Raw genomic sequence first — 19362 nt, 5'->3', positions numbered from 1 at the left:
AACGTTCTTTGCTCTCCTCCTACGTTGTCCAGGTGGTGATATATTGTTGCCATAAGCAGGAAAGGAATTGATGTAGATCCAAATGGCACACGTGTCATTCCCCATTCGAATGTGCGGTCTTTTACACCACAGGGCACGTTCTCAAACCACAGAAACCGAAAGGCATCTCGATCCGGTTCCTGTATTTCTATCGGCAGGAAAGCTTTCTCGATGTCGGCGTTGATGGCTATTGGGTAGCATCGAAAACGAAACAACACTTCAAGCAGATCATTATTCAGGTTGGTTCCTTTGTCCAAACAGTCGTTGAATGACGTGCATTCTTTGACATGCGATGACGCGTCGAACACTACTCGCAATTTTGTGGTCAGTGAGTCTTCTCGTACAAATTTGCGTGCCGCATATAGTACACGGTATTATCAGTGTTTTGGTCCGGCACCACTTCAGCATGTCGCATTCGCAATTAGTCGTGTCATATGTTTCTGTTAAGCCACCACGCTGATAGTATTTTGACGAGCTTGTAAAGCCGGTTGATTGCTGTGTCACGATTGTCGCCTAGAAGATGCTTGCGACCTTCTCTCCATGGAAGTGCCACCGAGTACCGACCGCCAGACTTCCTAACGGTATGCTTAAACTGTAAAAGGTTCCGGTCGGAGAGACGTTCGCTGGAGTCAGTAATGCCCATAGACTCCAGTTGTCAAAAGAACTGTAGCATTTCTGCTGTCGACTCCTCGTCTGCTGCATCAACGCGCAAGACGCTGACAAGGAGATGAGTTCCACAGTCCAAAAAAGTCTTGTGGCTAATAGATCCCTGTACTGTGCAACAAAATATTGTCTATATTGCTACCAGACCTGGAACGTGTGGACTTCGGACAACTTCGCCGGTGATTACTTGCCACATATAGTCCGAACCTATTAGCAAACCGATTCCGGTGTCTGTTGTGACGTTAGGCCAGTAGTCGTTCGCGAGCAACTTGCCTTGTCCTCTTAATTCTTGAATGAATGTGTTGTTGGCTGACGGCACAGTCACATCGTGGCAAATGGCAGGGACGACTACAGCTTATATGCGAATGTTAGCCTTGTTGTGTCTGTTTCGAAGCTGTATTTTAACCACGTTCCGCATTTCTGGTGCTGATGAGCAAGTGCTTCCGAAGGCATTCAGTGCCAACCGTGTCTGTCTGACCAACTTCAGGCTAAGCTTACAAGCCACATCTTCCTTAATGCAATTTCTTTGGCTTCCTCCATCCAGAATCCCTCGAACGCAGTGCCTCCTCTCTTTGTTGGCCAATTCAGTGCGGAATGTCTGTAGGCACACCGCGTTGTCCTTAGGTGGTTGGCCAGTGGACGATTCGTTATTGCAGGACGAAAACCTTCCGGTAATTGGGGTGGCACATACGTGAGGCGTCTCTTCCGCGGCAGGAACTGCAGGTGAGCTTGATGCGACAATTCTTCGCTCTGTGACCTTTTGACGTGCCGCAAAAGCACCGGTTATCTTTTGTCAGCTGCTCCTTTTTGACCGCCTCTAGGGATATCTGCGTTGCAACTCCGCGTCCCATGCTGATCAGTACGGCAGAATAAGCATTTGAACCTTGCGCTAGACGTGGCGTGCAAAACTGATGCCGCCGGAATGCCACTATGCCTTCGGTCCAAGCGATCGTCCAAAGGAGGTCTCTGACGTGGCAGTGCGTGCTGTTCTCTGCTTTCGAGCTCCACCCGCATGAACAGTAAAATGTCGTTCAGCTCGGCATCCGAGGCAGTTGACGCACCTGCTGGTGCACCCGACGAAGAGACTTGAGCAGCACGTAAGTCAGATGACTGTGTCAAGGGGCGGTGGCGTTTTCCTCGAGTGAAGGAGAGACTGATGTGACGTGGTAGAGCCTGCCGCAAGATGTCGATGAGCATAGCTGAATATGTCGGGGTAGGCACGTTCAGGGCTCCAAGGCAGCGAACATTCACTTGCGTGGCATCATACAATCTTCGAAAACCGCGGATGTCGTTGGTTGATGTCACGTTCGAAAGATTCCTCAGTGCCGTCAGATGGTCCTGAATAATCGTTGTTTTGTCGCCGAATCGTTACTTCAACATAGCAACAGCATCGGCGTAAGATGATTCGGTCGTGGGCAAGCCCGCGATTGCTGCTGCTGCGTCACCGGATGGAAAACTCTTCAGGTAATAGAATTTAGTGGTTGCCGTCGGGTCGTTGTTGAGATGAACAACTGGTTCAAGTTGCTCCCAAAAGCCTGTCCACTGTGAGATGTCACCTCTGAACGTCAGGATGTGCAGCTGAGGTAACCGGGGAGCCATAAATCTTGCGGGAGCCTCATTTCTGAAAGCCGGTTCTTCTGTGCTTTAACCACTGGGAGCTTGAGCATGGCCGTTCCGATCTCTCTGCAGTTGGGATATTCGGATATTCGGCATTGTAACTCAGTAAGGATGACAGCGGGCTTCATCCTTGTTTTCAGCTGTAGCTGTATACTTCTGTTCGATATTTTCTGTCGGAATGTACTACTCATATAGCTCGACGATCTGGGAGAGCTCATCGTTGCTAGCCGCGGGTCGTTCCTTCACATATGCGCGCTTCGCGGTCTCGACGTTAGCGGAGTCAAGCAAGAGTCACGCTTCCTGAATTATCTTCGTGTTCTGCGCGCGTCTTGCAGATCGCTTGCCTGTGAGCCGATCAATTGAGTGAACAATACTGCTGGCCGAAGTCGTTGTACCAACGCCGATATTCGCATCCACGATCCGTCGATTCCTCACCGCCTGCGACGCGAAGCTAGAGTAGATTCCTGGTCGCCGTGCGTAGATGGAAGGCGCGTCCGCACGTGAGTTTTCGGCACCAAAATGTAGATGCTGCGATATTAGCGGGTACAGAAAAAAATTCACAGCATATCCACGGGTGAATGATGAGCTTGGGCGAAGCTCCTGAAGCAATCATGGTTACAACGTGAAGTCTTCAGTGGTTTCGCCCAGCAGTAATCAAAACGATAGCCCAGTACATCATCAAAGACGTGACAAACACTGTATATATTTATACAAGAAATTTTATTAATCGTAAGTGGTAGCTAGACGTGGCTTCCGTTCCCCCTTCAGTTAACCGCTTTATAGTCGGTGAAGTGATGGATCGGTAATGGGTCATAATGGGATGTTTGCAGAGACGAAGTAGTGGGCAGTTTGCAAAGGTGGCTTCCGTTCCCCTTTCATTATAACGGCTTTATGGTCGGTGAAGTAATGGATCGGTGATGGATCGTAGTGGGATGTTTGCAAAGACGAAGTAGTGAGCAGTTTGCAAAGCATCGGTGATGGGTCGTAGCGGGATGTTTGCAAAGACGAAGGGGTGGGTAGTTTGAAAAGGTGGTTACGCCGGATAACGGAGACGTGACAAGGTTAGACTAAGAGGAGCTTCGCCCCTAAACTGAAAAAGCCATCGTTTGCTTGCTTGTTCCTTGTGTTGGCTCTTACCGACTACGGTGGATTGGCGTGTCGCCATGATAGAACGTGTTCTCTACTTCTTCTTTGCCTTTTTTGCCTTTTCATATACCTTGCCGCAGGATAGGGGGATCGAGTACACGACCCCCGTGGAACATTTCACAAAAGGCCTCTCATGATTCTTCTCGCTGCTGCGCTTTTTGCTATCGCAATTACGTTGGCTTAGATTTGAGCCTCACGTGGAACAATCAGCACTTTTGCTGATTTCTTTCATCCCCGTGTTATGAAGGAGCTGTTGCCGTACGACTCTGTCCATTCAAAGATTGTGAAGAGGGGCGTATCCTCTCTCTGCTTGGAATCAGTGCTTAGGAGGTCCTGCCCAAACCCCATGGAACGTAGTTTCCGTAATTAGGTTAGCCGATTAGAGGCTGCTGGCTTCCCTCGATCGGTCACACGGGCGTTGCTAAATCACTGCTGCAGAAGTTTAAACGTGGAACACGGAAAGCGACGACTGCTACACAGCCCTCAAGGATTAGGCCACAAGTTGTGCAATATCCATAGGCTCTCGCACAATTTCAAGGAAGTCGCGGGTAGGCACGGTATACCGATGGTCTTTTTGGCGCCCGAGGAAATCGGGAAGTTGTGCCAACGTCTTTGCGATAGCAAAAAGCGCGGCTGCGAGAAGAAGCATGAGAGGCCTTTTGTGAAATGTTCCACGGGGGTCGTGTCTCGATACCCCTATCCTGCGGCAAGGTATACATCGGTGAAACCGAAAGGGGTGTTAATGACCGGTTAAGAGAGCACGCCCAGAAATTAATAACACGAGACAAGTATGCGCACCTGGTTGCGCATGCTGTAATGTGTGGCTATGACGCAGGATTCTCTGAGGCAAAGATTCTGGGCAGAAGCACAAGGAAAACTGCACGTAAAGTGTTAGAGCTTTTTTGCAGAGAAAACGACAAGGACCGCTGTGTAAGCACCCCGTCGCTCTCTTTGTTTCCTAGGAAAATTCAGCTCATCAGTTATAGACTGTGACCAGCAAGAAGCAGGAAAGGAAATGTTTGTCTTGTTAGTGTGTGTGTTGGCTTTATCTGATGTTAATGCGCGCAGGTACCACATGTATATATTCAACCTCCGTGCGATAAATAAATCAGTTTGAAGTGAACGCTGTACGTGGTTGATGCCTGGGTGTGTGAGTGTGTGTGTGTGAATGTGTCGTGTGTTTGCGCTCTAATTAAGTTTTTTGGAAATCGTACAATAGTGGACGCATAGTGGCGGTGCGAAAAAAGTAGCGAGGTATTTAGAGGGCCGAAATGTTTGTTTTTGACGTTTCTTTCCGTATTCAATTCACCACTAACTATACTTACATGCCCAGCTGTGCATACACCGCATTCCCGTCGATTTCTTCTGGGCCTTTGGATGCTCTTCGGGCAAGTTTTGTCCATGGGTTACAGCGGCAACCTCATCTCCTATATGACTGAACCCGGCAGGGAGCCCGCTGTTGACACACTCGCTAAGCTTGCAACAGAGGTGCGCAGGAATCACTACGCTTGCGGCACGATCCGTGACGCCTCCGAGCATGTGATGCTCAAGGTGAGCACAACAGAAAATGCTTTGCGCCTATTTTATACAAGAACGTGAACGAATAACACAGCCGTGCTCTACTTCAATAACTTAAACTCGCTTTTTGCAATTTGCACTCGAGTTAAATTTGCCTATACTAATAATTGTTGGTGTTTAAGGTCCCAAAACCACATTATGATTATCAGGGAAGCCGTAGTGGAGGAATCCAGAAATAGCAATAACTTGAGCAGTCGAGCACCATAACCACTAGACCACCATGGCGGCTTTCCATTTGCCTGGAGGCACAGGAGCAAACAGACACACTACGGCACGTTAGCACATCAGAATAAACAGCCAAGCCTTCTAAATACACGGCGTATAATTACAGACCTAACTTGCCGATGAGCTATCGTAACCAATTCTCAATTTATTTATTCGCTTATTCAAGCTACACCTCGGGGACAGTTCACAGGAATCCTAACAACTTGCTCCCCACTACGAGCAAAGTGTTGAACAAATCAGCTGTTTTGATGGTTGCTCTTGACGCGGGCGATGTGAACGAATGAATAAGTACTAACGTGATGGTAAATTTCGATTTGTGCTTGGTAAAGCATTTCCCTTCTGTAGTGGCGGTTAAATGGAGAGACACAAACCCTGTTTAAATACTGCTCTAGAAAAAGAAGTAAATGCCGGTAATCCATGTATATCTCTGCTGCTTCTCGTTTACCCGAATGATGTTTCGTTTGCAGCGCAGCTTTCATTAATTACCAAAATAATTGTGAAACCCAGCAAAAAGAAAAGAAAATGTGAAGATCCACTGAAAATCCGAAATAACAAAGCTCCAAGCAGCACGGCACAATCGACCGCCGCCTGCTCAGGTTACAAGAACACACGTCCTGCATAAGTATGCGCTGGTAATGAATATAATGTGCTGTAGGGTATACAAATGATGGATCGCCCCGATATATATATATCTATATATAGGTATATCTATCTATATATATAAATATATATATATATATTTGTGTGTTGTCACGAAACTTTGTCAAACTTTGTCTTCTTCATTCCTTATTCTATCGGGGTCCGCGTGATTCTTTTCCCACTACTATATATATATATATATATATATATATATATATATATATATATATATATATATATATATATATATATATATATATATATATATATTGTTGCGGTGCAGCGCGAACAAAAGGCAAGAAGCACTTGCGACAGCGAGACAGCGTGTCTAAAGCTACTTGTACAGAAAAACGTCTTCTTTTTTTCCGAAACCTACTGCCCCACTAGCCAAAGTCTCTGAAACTTCCCCATCGTCATTCTCTTTTATGTATACTGACTTTTCACTTGCCTCTCCTTAAATAAGCATCGCCCCGATGCTAAACCAGGACCGCCGTTTCATGGGAACGCACAGTCAGTCGCTGACATGCGGCTTCATGCGTACTGCATGCACAAGTTCAGGCCGGTGCTGGCGACGCGTCATGTAGTAGGGACTGTCAGGGACGACCTCGTAGGTGACGTCACTCAGCTGTCGCGATACTCGATATGGTCCGAAGTATCGCCTTAGCAGTTTCTCGGACAGTTCACGTTTTCGTATGGGCGTCCAAACCCACACTCTGTCGCCGGTTCCGTAGGTTACTGTTTTGCGGTTCATCCTCGTTCCGTACCTCCCGTTCATGAACGAGGGTGAATGGAGTCATGCGATTCGTTTCTTGTTTAGCTGTATCGTGTGAGAATGTGATATAGGGCAAGATTTAGTCCCAATTTTGTGTTGGACATCCACGTACATCGAAAGCATATCTTCGATCGTCTTGTTTAGGCGCTGTGTTAGCCCGTATGTTTGCGGGTGGTAGGCGATGGTCTTACGATGAGTCGTTCCACTTAGCTTCAAGACGCCGTCTAAAAGAGCTGCCGTGAATGCGGATCCACGGTTTCACGACGCTTGGTGCACCATGTCGCAGTATAACATTTTCGACGAAGAATCTAACGACCTCCGCTGCTGTGCTTCTTTGGATAACCTTTGTTACGGCGTACCGTGTCAGATAATCCGTTGCGACGATAACGCAGCGGTTCCATGCAGTAGAGGTAGGAAGTGGACCCCAAATGTCCATTCCGATCTGGTCCAATGGAGTTAGGGGGATTTGAACAGGTTGCAGCAGACCGGCTGGTTTCGTCGGAGGCGAGTTGCATCGCTGGCAGTTGAGGCAAGTGCGAATGTGGTGGTTCACGGATATCGTGAGTCTTGGCCAGTAGTATCTTTGCCAAACCCTTGCAAACGTGCACGTGTAGCCTAAGTGGCCAGAAGTCACCTCGTTGTGGTATGCTTGAAGCACTTGATTATTTAGGGTTGCAGGAATGACGAGCTAATAGGGAGATACAATCGATGAAAAGTTTCTCTTATAAAGGACGCTATTCTGTAGACGAAACGACGACAATATTCTTGCAAAAACTCTGGGTGCACTCTGAGACCACTCGTCTAAGTAATTAATTAAACCAAGTAACTCGGGGTCGTCAGGTCGTTGTTGGACGATGGTGGAAGTGCCGAGGACACAAAGGAATGGAGTTTCATCCTCATCAGGTAGATAAGCTGAATGTATTGTTGAAAAGGAGAGGCAGTCGGCGTCCATATGTCGCTTCCCTGACTTGTGTATGACCGTCATATCAAACTCTTGCAGCCTCAGACTCCAACGCGGTAATCGGCCGGTGGGATCATTAAGATTAGTCAACCAAGAAAGTGAATGATGGTCGCTAATAACTTTGAAGGGGCGGCCATACAAATACGGGCGAAATTTCATAACTGCGCATACCATGGCGAAGCATTCTTTCTTTGTTGTAGACAAATTTGCTTCTGCGCGTGTTAGCATTCTGCTTACGTAAGCGATCACTCTTTCTGTGCCCTCCTGCCGCTGCACTAGCACAGCTCCCAGACCTACATTGCTAGTGTCAGTGTGAAGCATCGTGAGGGCTTCGCGTCGAAGTGGGCTAGCACTGGGGGTGTTTGAATACGTTGGCGCAGATCATTAAACGAAGCTTCCTGTTCATCGTTCCTCTCAAAGGCAACGTCGTCTCTCGTCAGGCGAGATAAAGGTGACGTGATGCGTGCGAAGTCCGCGATATACCGTCGATAATAAGCACAAAGGCCCAGACAGCGTCAGACAGCCTTCTTATCGGACGGTACCGGGAACTCTACAACGGCGGCAATTTTTTCAAGATCAGGCCGAAAACCTGCGTGGCTGATGACCTGACCAAGAAACTGCAGTTCTTCAAAACAAAAGTGACATTTCTCTGGCTTCAACGTGAGGCCCGCAGACCGTATGGCTCGTAAAACAACATTCAGCCTTTTGAGGTGCTCGTCAAAAGTTGCTGAAAACACTATGACGTCGTCAAGATAAACTAAGTAGCTTTTCTACTTGAAACCCGAAAGTACGGTATCCATGAGCCAGTTGAATTTCCCGCGTTCAGCTTGCTGGAAGAAGAAGACGAGCTTTGGGCCAGCGAGCGCGTGAGCTCGCTTTATCAGGAACGAAGGAGCCATCTTGAGGTTCTGGGCTCATGCGGACGCCAATAAACGTCTGTTTGAGCTTGTAAGTCCGCGTCGGCTGTTATTTGTGCCACATATTTTACAAGCCTTTGACATGTAGCGGGCGCTGAGCACAAACCGAACGGCAATAATTTAAAGGGACACTAAAGAGAAACAATGAATTGGCTGTTATTGATAAAGTGTGCTTGGAGAACTCTTGTGTAGTTTATTTCACCACCATAGGTTTATTATTGGAGGAGAAAACCAAGTTCAAAGTTTCATTTTTATAATTCGCGCCGAACTTTGTAATTCGTGATGTAAAATGTTTCAAAGAACATTTAACGCATTTTGGCGCCACTGGCTCGACGAAATTTCCACAAACTCCTTATGTCAAGTCTCTGGCCCCCTCAGAGGACAATGCACTTCGACTTAACTGATTATGAACTACGTAGGTCCAAGCAGGCGCCGTCAAAAATATGTGACGTCACGGCAAGTGGTGCGGGAAATCCAAGGTGGCGTACGCACCTGTATTTTCATTTTGCGCGTTTTCTCGCTTAATAGGCGTCTTATCGCAGCAAGCGCGGTGTTTTTGGTATCGTGGAAGACTACTTTACTAATGCGAGAAAAATCGTTTCGCTCTTTGGTGTCCCTTTAAATTCGTATTAACCATCTAGCATCACAAAAGCGGTTTTCTCCCGGTCTCTCGGGTCTACCTTAATTTGCCAGTATCCGCTCAAGTCCATTGAAGAAAAGTAGCGAGCGTGTCGAAGTCTGTCAAGGGAATCATCGATACGTGGAAGTGTGTACACATCTTTGTTGATCACCTGATTCAGCTTCCTGTAGTCCACGCAAAAACGCAGGGTGCCGTCCTTTTTCTTGATTAGCACTACAGGTGACGCCCAGGTGCCATCACAGGTCCCCTGTGATGGCTGATTCGCGTCATCTTCAAGTGTTTTCGCTACTTGTTGCTGTATCACTTCACTTTCCTTCCGAGCCACACGATAAGGATTCTGGTGAATAGGTCTCGCTGTGTCTTCAGTAATTATTCATTAGCGGCGTGCGACCAACTCATGATGTTGATGAAAAGTAGTCTAGGAATTCGGCTAGAAACTCAAGTCGCTTTCACTCGTCCTTTGGCAAACTAGTGCCAACGTCAAGAACGGGTACTGATTCTTGTTTAGGTGCTTCGTCTAGTACCGATATGCAACCTTTACTACTACAACAAAAGGGAGAGTTGGGCTATTTGGTTTGCGTTCATATTAAACCGCGCAAAATACGTAGGACACAGAAAGACTTGACAACACGAGCGCTGACAGTCAACTGAATGGTTTATTCAAGCGAAAGGTAGAAAGAGCGAAGAAGAAAGAACAAAAATTGGGGGACCCTTAAGCTTCCCCTTTAAGAGTTGAACGCAATAGCGAAATCCGGCCCCTAGTGCGCACTTCAACCACTAAGTGCATACTTAATAATGTGTATTGTTACACACACACGCACGCAGACACACACACGTGCGCGCGCGATGTGTGTATAGTAATGGTACAGGTTTTCGATCTAAAGCACTTCCCTGGTGCAAGAGTCGAGACATTTTTCTCACAATGCCCCACAGATGGCAGCACATTATCTACGTTTGCTGTTTGCTTGATCAACGCCTCCTCTAGAAAGCAGGCGTTGGCTTGATATGTTTTCCGCTAGATGGACATAGTTGTCCATTCTTAGAGCTGTTTGAAAGCTCGTGTGTTTTTAGCGACGATGGCTGCCCAATAAGGCTTTTTTAGAAGCATGGCGTCGCGCAAAAAACGTAGTTTGGTGGTCTCGCCAATGCGCCTACCAATCGTCGAATGGGCTCATTTTCTCCGTGACACCTGCCGAACAAAATGCGGTAAGTACTTCCACTACATGGCATTTATGTAGTGTTTTTGTCCGTAGCAGCTTCGAGTAACATCGCGGCTTTGTGGTAGGACATCTGCTTGCCACGCAAACGGCCCGGGTTCGATCCTCAATGGGACCGAAGATATTTATTGTTTTATTTGCATCTTTCTCGATTTTTCTGTCACGGAGGAGTTTTCGCTCACAAGCGTTGGTAGCGACGTCTACACCGACATTTCTACGATACGAGCTCTCTAACGCTACCGTGTTAAAAATGCGCACGAATCCTATGCACATGACAAGACTGCACTTGTAACATCATTATGTCTTCTCCAAGTATGTCAACTCGCAATCAATATTAATGAGAACTAACAGACAATAGACCCGCGGGCAGGTTCGGTCCATGCCCGCGGCAAGCTATCTTTTCGTCAACTTTTCTTTCTTCACATTTACATTACATTTACTACTAATAACGTCCCCTATACTTTCCTTGGCATTATTGTCTGTTAGTTCTCATTAATATTATGTATAACAAAGAAAAACGAGCGCTTAAAATTTCCACTTCTTTCCTTCATTCATAGCCAGGGTCCCGTTCTGGCAGACTTGATGCTTTCAGGTACTATACGAGGGATTATTGGTCAGCTGCCAGCTCGTAATAAGTTCACGTGCTACGTGACGCCAAGAGGCAGAAAAAGAGTTCCACACTTGCTGTCATGGCTACTGGCGGCGCTGACTGACGCTCTCACGTTTAAGTACACATATTGTGACGGAGGCGAGATGACGGTTTGGTGGATATTTACACAAGTGAAGTGGCAGCCAAACAAGATGGCTGAGCAACCCCACGCGCAAGCGCTTCTCGCTCACTCGTCGTCTGCATCTTAGGCGAGCACCGCGCTAGCTCATCTCCATGACGCACCGTGACATCACTCTCCCGCGGCGGAAGCTCCGTCACGGCGCTTGGTATGGCAGCGAGGGACTAGGAGGGCAATACGGTTTCAGTCTGGAAACGTGCACAACGTCCGTCTGGTGTGAGGAGGTCAAAGAGGCAGTGTCGAGGGGTGTGTCCTCATAATTCACGTTACTGAGTTGTCGTACCACTTCATAGGGGCCATGGTAACGGGGGAGAAGCTTTTCTGATAAGCCGACCTCGCGGTGTGGTGTCCAGAGGAGGACCAGAGATCGCGGCGGGAAGTGAACATTTCGGTAGCGACTGTCATAACGGTTTTTTTGGTGTGCTTGCGACAAGGATAATCGGTTATCGGCAAGCTGACGAGCTGCATGGGCTCAAGCAACGATATCGCTGGCGTAATCTGTAGACAAGGGTACAGCTGAGGAAGAAGCGTGTCAAAAGGCAACACTGGATGTCGGCCAAATAGCAAATAAAATGGTGAATAACCAGCGGTGTCATGTCGTGAAGAGTTGTGCGCGAAGGTGACAAATGGGAGTGCTCTGTCCCAGTCACGGTGATCAGGGGAGACGTTCATTGACAGCATCAGAGTCAGCGTTCGGTTCAGACGCTCGGTCAATCCATTCGTCTGTGGATGATAAGCGGTGGTAAGCTTCTGCTCAGTGGAGCAGGCACGCAGCATGTCATCCACAACGCGTGACAGGAAGTACCTCCCTCGATCGGTAAGCAGCTGCCGGGGGGCACCATGACGAAGAATGACTTCATACAAGAGAAGTCAGCGACGTCAGTGGAGCAACTTGTTGGCCATTCTCGTGTGATGGCAAAGCGTGTGGCGTAATCTGTGGCAACTGCAACCCATTTATTTCCCGAAGTGGACGTAGGAAAAGGGCCCAGCAGGTCAAGGCCAACACGGAAGAATGGTTCCGCAGGTATATCGATGGGTTGTAGAAGACTGCAACCCATCGGCAGCGCAGAGGGGCGCTTGCGGCGTTGGCAGCGGTCGCAAGCAGCGACGTAGCGGACCACAGAACGGTACAGGCCGGGCCAGAAAAAGCGACGTCGCACGCGATCGTTGGTACGAGAGACACCGAGGTGACCGGCTGTCGGGACGTCGTGGAGTTGTTCGAGAACACTGGTACTTAGATGGTGGGGTAGCACAAGATGTAGTTCCGGGCCATCGGCGTTGAAGCTGCGACGGTACAGAATGTTGTCATGCAACTCGAACAGGCGCACGGAAGGGTCTTGTGAAGCGGAGGTTAGATGGTTGATGATGGAGAGTAACGAAGGGTCCCGTCGTTGTTCGGTGGAGATATCAACCAAAGCGCGGATGGAGAGCACGCAGGGGTCTGATTCAAGGTCAGTGACGTCGGGCGCTTCTACCGGATGACGTGACAAACAGTCTGCGTCTGTGTGCAGTCGTCCCGACTTGTAGTGGACCACGAACGAGTACTCCTGCAGACGTAGGGCCCAGCGACCGAGACGTCCAGATGGGTATTTTAGCGATGAGAGCCAGCAGAGAGCGTGATGGTCTGTGACTACGGAAAAAGTTCGGCCATACAGGTAGGGCCTGAACTTTGTCACTGCCCACACTAAAGCTAGGCATTCACGCTCAGTGATGGAGAACTTCCGTTCGGCGGGCGAAAGAAGACGACTGGCGTAAGCAATTACTCGATCCGTGCCGTGCTGTCGTTGGCCGAGGACCGCCCCAATTCCATGGCCACTGGCATCGGTCCGGAGCTCTGTATGCGATGCTGGGTCGAAATGGGCCAGTATTGGTGGCGTAGTTAGCAGATGAATAAGGGCAGAAAAGGAGTCTACTTGCTCGACGCCCCACGTGAAGGGAACGTCCTGTTTTAAGAGATCAGTAAGCGGTCGGGCGATGTCGGCTAAGTTGCGGACGAATCGACGAAAATAGTAACATAATCCTACAAAATTTCGGACGTCCTTGGTTGAGGACGGGACAGGAAATTCTTGTACTGCTCGCACCTTATCTGGGTCCGGTTGAACACCGGCGGCACTCACAAGCTGACCGAGTACAGTGATTTGGCGCCGTCCGAAAATTTTGCAGAATTCAGCTGGAGAGCGGCTTTTCGAAAGAAATCCAGAACGGCCGACAGACGCGTGAGATGGCTGTCAAACGTAGGTGAATAGACGATGACATCGTCTAAGTACATAAGCAGACAGACCACTTATATTCTCGGAGAAGGGAGTGCATCATGCGTTCGAAAGTTGCCGTGGCATTGCATAGTCCGAACGGCATGACCTTGAACTGGCAAAAACCATCGGGCGTAACGAAAGCGGTTTTTTCGCGGTCCATGGGCTCGACGGAAATTTGCCAATAGCCGGACCGAAGGTCGATAGATGAAAAGTATTGGGCACCATGGAGGCAATCGAGGGCGTCATTGATTCTAGGCAAAGGGTAGACATCTTTATGAGTTACATTATTTAAATTGCGATAGTCGACGCAAAAGCGCCAGCTGCCATCCTTCTTTTTGACGAGCACGACCGGGGAGGCCCAAGGGCTGGAAGATGGTTCCATGACGTCTTTGGTAAGCATTTTGTCGACTTCACTCTCAATGACTTGACGTGCCTGTTGAGATACACGATATGGATGCCGGCGTATAGGGCTGGCGGCATCAGTGTTGATCCGGTGAGTCACGACAGATGTTTGGCCTAGAGGGCGGTCGTCAAAGTCGAAAATGTCACGACAGGATACGAGCAGACGACGGAGGCCGGTAGCTTGCGCTATGTTGTGTGGGGTTGCACACGCAACCCATTGTCTTCAACGCGGCGGCACCTCGGCTTCGCGCTACGTTTGTACGCGCAGTGGCGAGGGGGGTTGCGTGGGAGAGGACACGTGCCGCTCCCGCAGCCCTTCGCGCCCTGCTCCCTGGCCGAAGTCGAGATGCCCCGTTTTCCCTCCTTGCCCTTTTCGGGAGAGACTCCTATCCAGACCCCAAGGGACGCACGCCGCTTCCTTGGGGACCGCCTTGTCTTTCGACTCGAGCAGCGGTGACGACCACAGCTTGATCGAGTCGGGAGCCACCCAGACGCCATCATCCCCTGCGCAAGGCCCGGTCTATTGTGAGGCAACTTACTGCCTCAGGGCCGGACTGCGAAGCCACGAGAGGTGAGTTGAACCTTATCGCTCTAAATCTCGTATGCTTCCCATTTTGTTGTTTTTTTTCACGTTGTCGTGTGGAACTTCTCCGCCGCTTCGTTTTTATCTGTATTTTTGTTGCGTTGGTGGCGCTTTTGGCACAATAAACTGTGTCAGGCAAAGAACTTGTCTCTGTTACCACTGGCTTGAAACCCGCCGTGGTCGCACTCAACGCGAACCGCGGGATAGGGGGTCACAGCTCTGACTGTTAGGGCTGCTGCGTAGCGCTAGTAGCGAGTAACTACACTCATCTAGTGCGCGGTGTGATCCAATGACGGGACAGTTTCGCACGCGCGGATCTGTTCGTTACAAAGTAACCCCTATATTTGGCGCCCAACGTGGAGCCAGTGGTTAAACAGGACGAGTAGTTCGTGTGAGTGACTGCCACTACACGAACAACCATAGCAGCAGACGAGGCTGACTTACAGCCGCTCTTCACGCTGTCAAGGGTGGCTGCCAACAGGCAACAATTCGAAGCGCGCGGTAACTGCTACCGCACAGTCGGACCCTGCGGCGAACATTAGCCAAGGGGATCTGATTAGCTTCGATGAGGGTGGTGCTACACATGAGGCCCTCCCTCCGTTAGATTGTCCGCTCGAAGGCGCGAGGCACATTACGCCGAGCCCTTTGTCCGAGCGTGCGGAGAGCAGGGAGCCACAGCGGCATACCGGCTCAACGCAATCAGCTCCTGTGCCAGACCTTACTGGCCAGAGCGAGTCTCCACAGGTTTTAAGGGATGCCTTGCGCCTGATTGAGACTTTGACGGGTGTCGTGCAGAACACTCTGCTGAGGCCCAGCACAGCTGCGCGACCAAACGTAAAGGTGGACTTACCCACCTACAGCGGTCAGCGCCAATGATTACCTCGACCGCATGCTGACTTACCAGCAGGCAACGGCGTTGTCCGATGGCGAGATGCTAGGGCGCGTCGTTACAGTATCACTGACTGAGCAGGCTGCCCGGTGCTTCCGACTTACCGGTTACCGGTCAAGCACGCTGAACGAATTCCGAGCGAGGTTTCGCGACGAATTTTTACCCGCTGATTACCAGCGTCGCATGCTGCGCGAGTTAGAGCGGCGTACTCAGCATCCGGACGAATCCTTGCTCGAGTACGTGAGGGCGATGGACGAGCTCTATCGTATTGCTGACCCCTCTGCTCTAAATTGCGAGAAGGTGGAGCGAGTCACGCGACAAGCGCACCCCACTTTCGCAGCATATTTGAGAGGCGGCAAGTTCAGGGATTTGGACGAGCTGGCGTCGGAGGCAAAACGCATACAGGCGGACATACTCGCAGCACGTGCGTACCGACCGCCACCCCCAGCGTCGCAGGCACTTGAGCCGCGATGCGCGTGGAACGGAGACAATGTTCGCTTCCGTCTACAGGGAAATGGTGCAGTTGCTTTCAGTGACGGGCACTCGAGTAGCGGTTGGGACATATCTGACCGGGCTCTTGACCCGTACACGTACGCCATGCGAGCAGCACACGCTGCCGATGGCCGAGGTAAGCAGAATCGGAGTCGACATACCGACCCGAGGACGCTACAGCGGAGCGCGCCCAGAAGGGAGCATCCGATAGGGAGGAATGGTGGCCAAACGGCGCGAGGCACAGCACGCCAAGCCCGAACGCGGCCGGCCACCCTCTGCTATCGCTGCAACCAGCCGGGGCATTTCGCCCGAGATTGTTGGCAACCCGCAAGCCGAGAGCACGCGCTTTCGGGAAACGAGCGAGGCCGCCGGTGAGCAACACTGCATGGCCGGCGGCAAACAAAGCGGTGCTGAGTGAGACACATGAACTCCTAGCCCCGCTGGCTTGTCGTACTGGACCACCCAACGACACGCCAGTGCCACTTATTGAGCTAACAGTCGCCCGGCGCAGGTTCTTTGCGCTGGTAGACACGGGAGCAAGCGCTTCACTCTTTGGCGACGAAATGTACTATCATCTCTGTCGGAACGCTATCCGGCTTAGATCGAGTAATGTGACTTTCGGGCTCGCCAGCGGCTCGGCGCAAGCAAGCGCTGCCGCTCGGCTTGTGGTGCGGTGGGAGAAACGGGTCAGGCGGCAACGCCTAGCTTACCTCCCCGGCCTGTCGGTTCCCATCATTCTTGGTAGAGAGACTTCCTCGCCAAGACGGGCATTGTTATTGACGTCTGCAACGGAGGATATAGGGAGCGAGCATGTGGCACCCTGAAACCTTTCGTTTTCTTTCAAAAAGCGTCAGAGACAATTACGTTCGATGATGCTTCGCGCGCAGACCGTCCCAACAATTGCCCGAAAAAGTCACTCGTACATGTTTCTGCCGGGTCGACAAACCGACCCGCGGAGAAAGAACGCGCCGGAGGGAACGGCTCCCCTCGCGCGCGTCCCCCGTCCCCCTCTGCGGAGGCACTGTGCACTGCAGAGCGGGGTGAAAGGGACCACCCGCTGCTCATAGCTCAAGCAGTTTGACGGTGGAAGAGAAAGCTCGCCTCTCATCGCTTCTGAATGAACATGACGCCATATTCACAGAACAGCCTGGCTGCACTGCGCTAGTTAGGCACAAAATTGAGACAGGCGAGGCTTCTCCTTGGAAATGCAATCCTCGGCCGGTGAGTTTGGCTAAGAGGAAAGCATTAGACAGCGCTCTGGACGAACTGCTCGATACAGGCGTTGTCGAAAGGTCAGAGAGCCCGTGGGGTTTTCCCGTGGTGCTGGTACCGAAAAAGGATGGGACGGCCCGTCTTTGTGTTGACCACGGTCGCCTGAACGAGGTAACAAGCAAGGATACATATCCGCTTCCTAGCATTCCCTTGATCGTATCCAATGTTGGCGGAGCGTAGTATTTCACTACGCTCGATGCTAGCAGAGGATACTTTCAGGTGGAGGTAGATCACTGTGACCGAGAGAAGACTGCCTTCACTTGTCACAGGGGCCTTTTCCAGTTTACCCGTATGCCATTCGGCCTTGTCGGTGCGCCTGCGACTTACTAGCGCCTGATGGACCGCGTCTTAGGTGATGCAAGGTGGCACTACGCTCTTGCTTACCTGGACGATGTCGTGGTATACTCACGAACCTTTGATGAGCACTTACGCCATCTCAGGGACGTGCTGGAGCGTCTGAGGTCGGCGGGAATAACGCTAAACCCGGCCAAAACTCAGGTTGCCGAGACCCGAGTAATGCTACTGGGTTTCACGTTGGATAACGGTCGCCTTCTGCCGTGTGATGACAAGGTTCAGGCATTATTGAACTACCCATCACCGACAGACATAGGCGGACTGAGACGCTTTCTGGGGCTGGTGAACTTTTATCGTCAGTTATCCCAGACTGCGCTGCACTGCAAGCCCCCTTGACACTTCTGTTGAGGAAATGTGAGCGGTGGAGATGGGGTCTCGAGCAAGAGGAGGCACTGCGCAACCTCATTAAAGCGCTCGCGGAAACCACTGAATTAAGGCTAGCGGATCGCAGCAAAGATTTTGTGATCCAAACGGACGCCAGCGACCTCCCAGGCAGCACGCCGCCATTGGACCGATCTCGGCCCAACGTCGGCAAATGACGGCAGCAATATTGGCCCCACGTCGGCAAATCACGCTCGCGCTACTTTCACCCGCATCGGCCCGACGTCGGCTAGCCGCCTTTGGGCCGATGCGGGCTTGCCAGCTTCGGGTCGACCTGGGCTAGCCAGCGTCGGTCCGTGTCGGGCCTGCCGTTATTCAGCCGATGATGGCAAGCCGTCATTGGCCCTATCTATGCTAGCCGATGCTGGCGCGGTGTCGGCCCCGCCGACGTCGGGTAGCCGCCGACGTGACCGTTTACACCCGTTATTATGTTTTAGCAGTGGTGGCTTACCGTGCGTTAAGTACGGTAGTACTGTACCGTCGTGGTCGGCACGTAGCTAGTTTATATGGAGACACCGGCGGTAGTTGCTCGATGCGTAAAGTAACTTGATCAGGCAGGCTGATACATGCGTTATAAAGTAAAATGGCTGCGTGCCGACCACGGCAGTTCGGTATTACTGTGGTTACTGTACTGTAAGTCAGCAGCGCTAAAATAGACTATTCGCGGCCCAACGACATTCATCGACTGCCGTTGGTGCCATATTCGAAAAATGCTTCCTAATTAGAACGACTGCTCCACTGATGTCTTAGTGTGCGATTAAGACCCACAATTCTGTCGAACCGTGCAAGGCCGAGAACGAAAGTCAATATTGTCTCTAACACAACTAAATTGATGAAAGGCCTGCTGCACCAACTACGCATGCGTCTGAGAAATTAAGGAGCAACACATTTGCAAGGTGATAAACACAAATTTATTGACAGATATGAACACAGGCCAGCAGTTCCGGAATAATTATGCCATTAAGGAATATCTAAACATCTATACATACCGTAGCCAACATCTAAAACAACCCCACAGCCACCGTATTCCTCAAAAAAACAGGACAATCTTAATCAAGAATGGGATCAGGCGCAAAATCATAGGCGTGAGCAGGGTTCCCCTTCAGAGGGGGTGGGGGGGCGAAGGTTCATCGCGGCGCCCCCCTCCCTCCCTATTAAGTCAATGTGTTTGGCAGACCTTGCGCCCACCTCTTCTTAGGTGACTACGGGGGCCGGCCGCCCCCCTGCCCCACTGTGTGCACGCCTATGCGAAGTTACAATCTCCTCAACGTTATGCGCGGCACATTCACTATAAATATTGAAAGAACTAGAACGGGCAAAAATAGGAATAAGGATTAACGAAGAATATCTTAGCTACTTGCGTTTTGTGGACGATATCGCGCTTTTCAGTAACGACGGTGCCGAATCACGAAAAAAAATTCTGGAGATGTAAAGGAAGGCAGCATTAAAGTAGGATTAAAGACGGACCCGAAGAAAAGAAAGATAATGTTAGGCGGCTTGCCGAAAAAGCGAGATTAAGAGTGGCAACTAGACTA

At 50.4% G+C, this 19362-nt stretch overlaps 1 protein-coding gene across 1 annotated transcript in view; it reads left to right on the top strand.

Annotated features, from left to right (window-relative positions):
* The first annotated feature begins 4866 nt into the window (after window positions 1-4866).
* LOC119406729 (uncharacterized) overlaps window positions 4867-19362 on the top strand; it is a 39258-nt gene continuing 24762 nt past the window's right edge. Inside the window, exon 1 of the mRNA XM_037673462.1 lies at window positions 4867-5016. Within this exon, the coding sequence (XP_037529390.1) occupies window positions 4867-5016 (150 nt within the window). The remainder of the gene's footprint in view (window positions 5017-19362) is intronic.

Source organism: Rhipicephalus sanguineus, chromosome 10 (assembly GCF_013339695.2).
Source record: "Rhipicephalus sanguineus isolate Rsan-2018 chromosome 10, BIME_Rsan_1.4, whole genome shotgun sequence".
Taxonomy (NCBI): Eukaryota; Metazoa; Arthropoda; class Arachnida; order Ixodida; family Ixodidae; genus Rhipicephalus; species Rhipicephalus sanguineus.
Note: the sequence above shows the minus strand (reverse complement) of the source record. Positions and strands in the feature narration are given on the sequence as shown.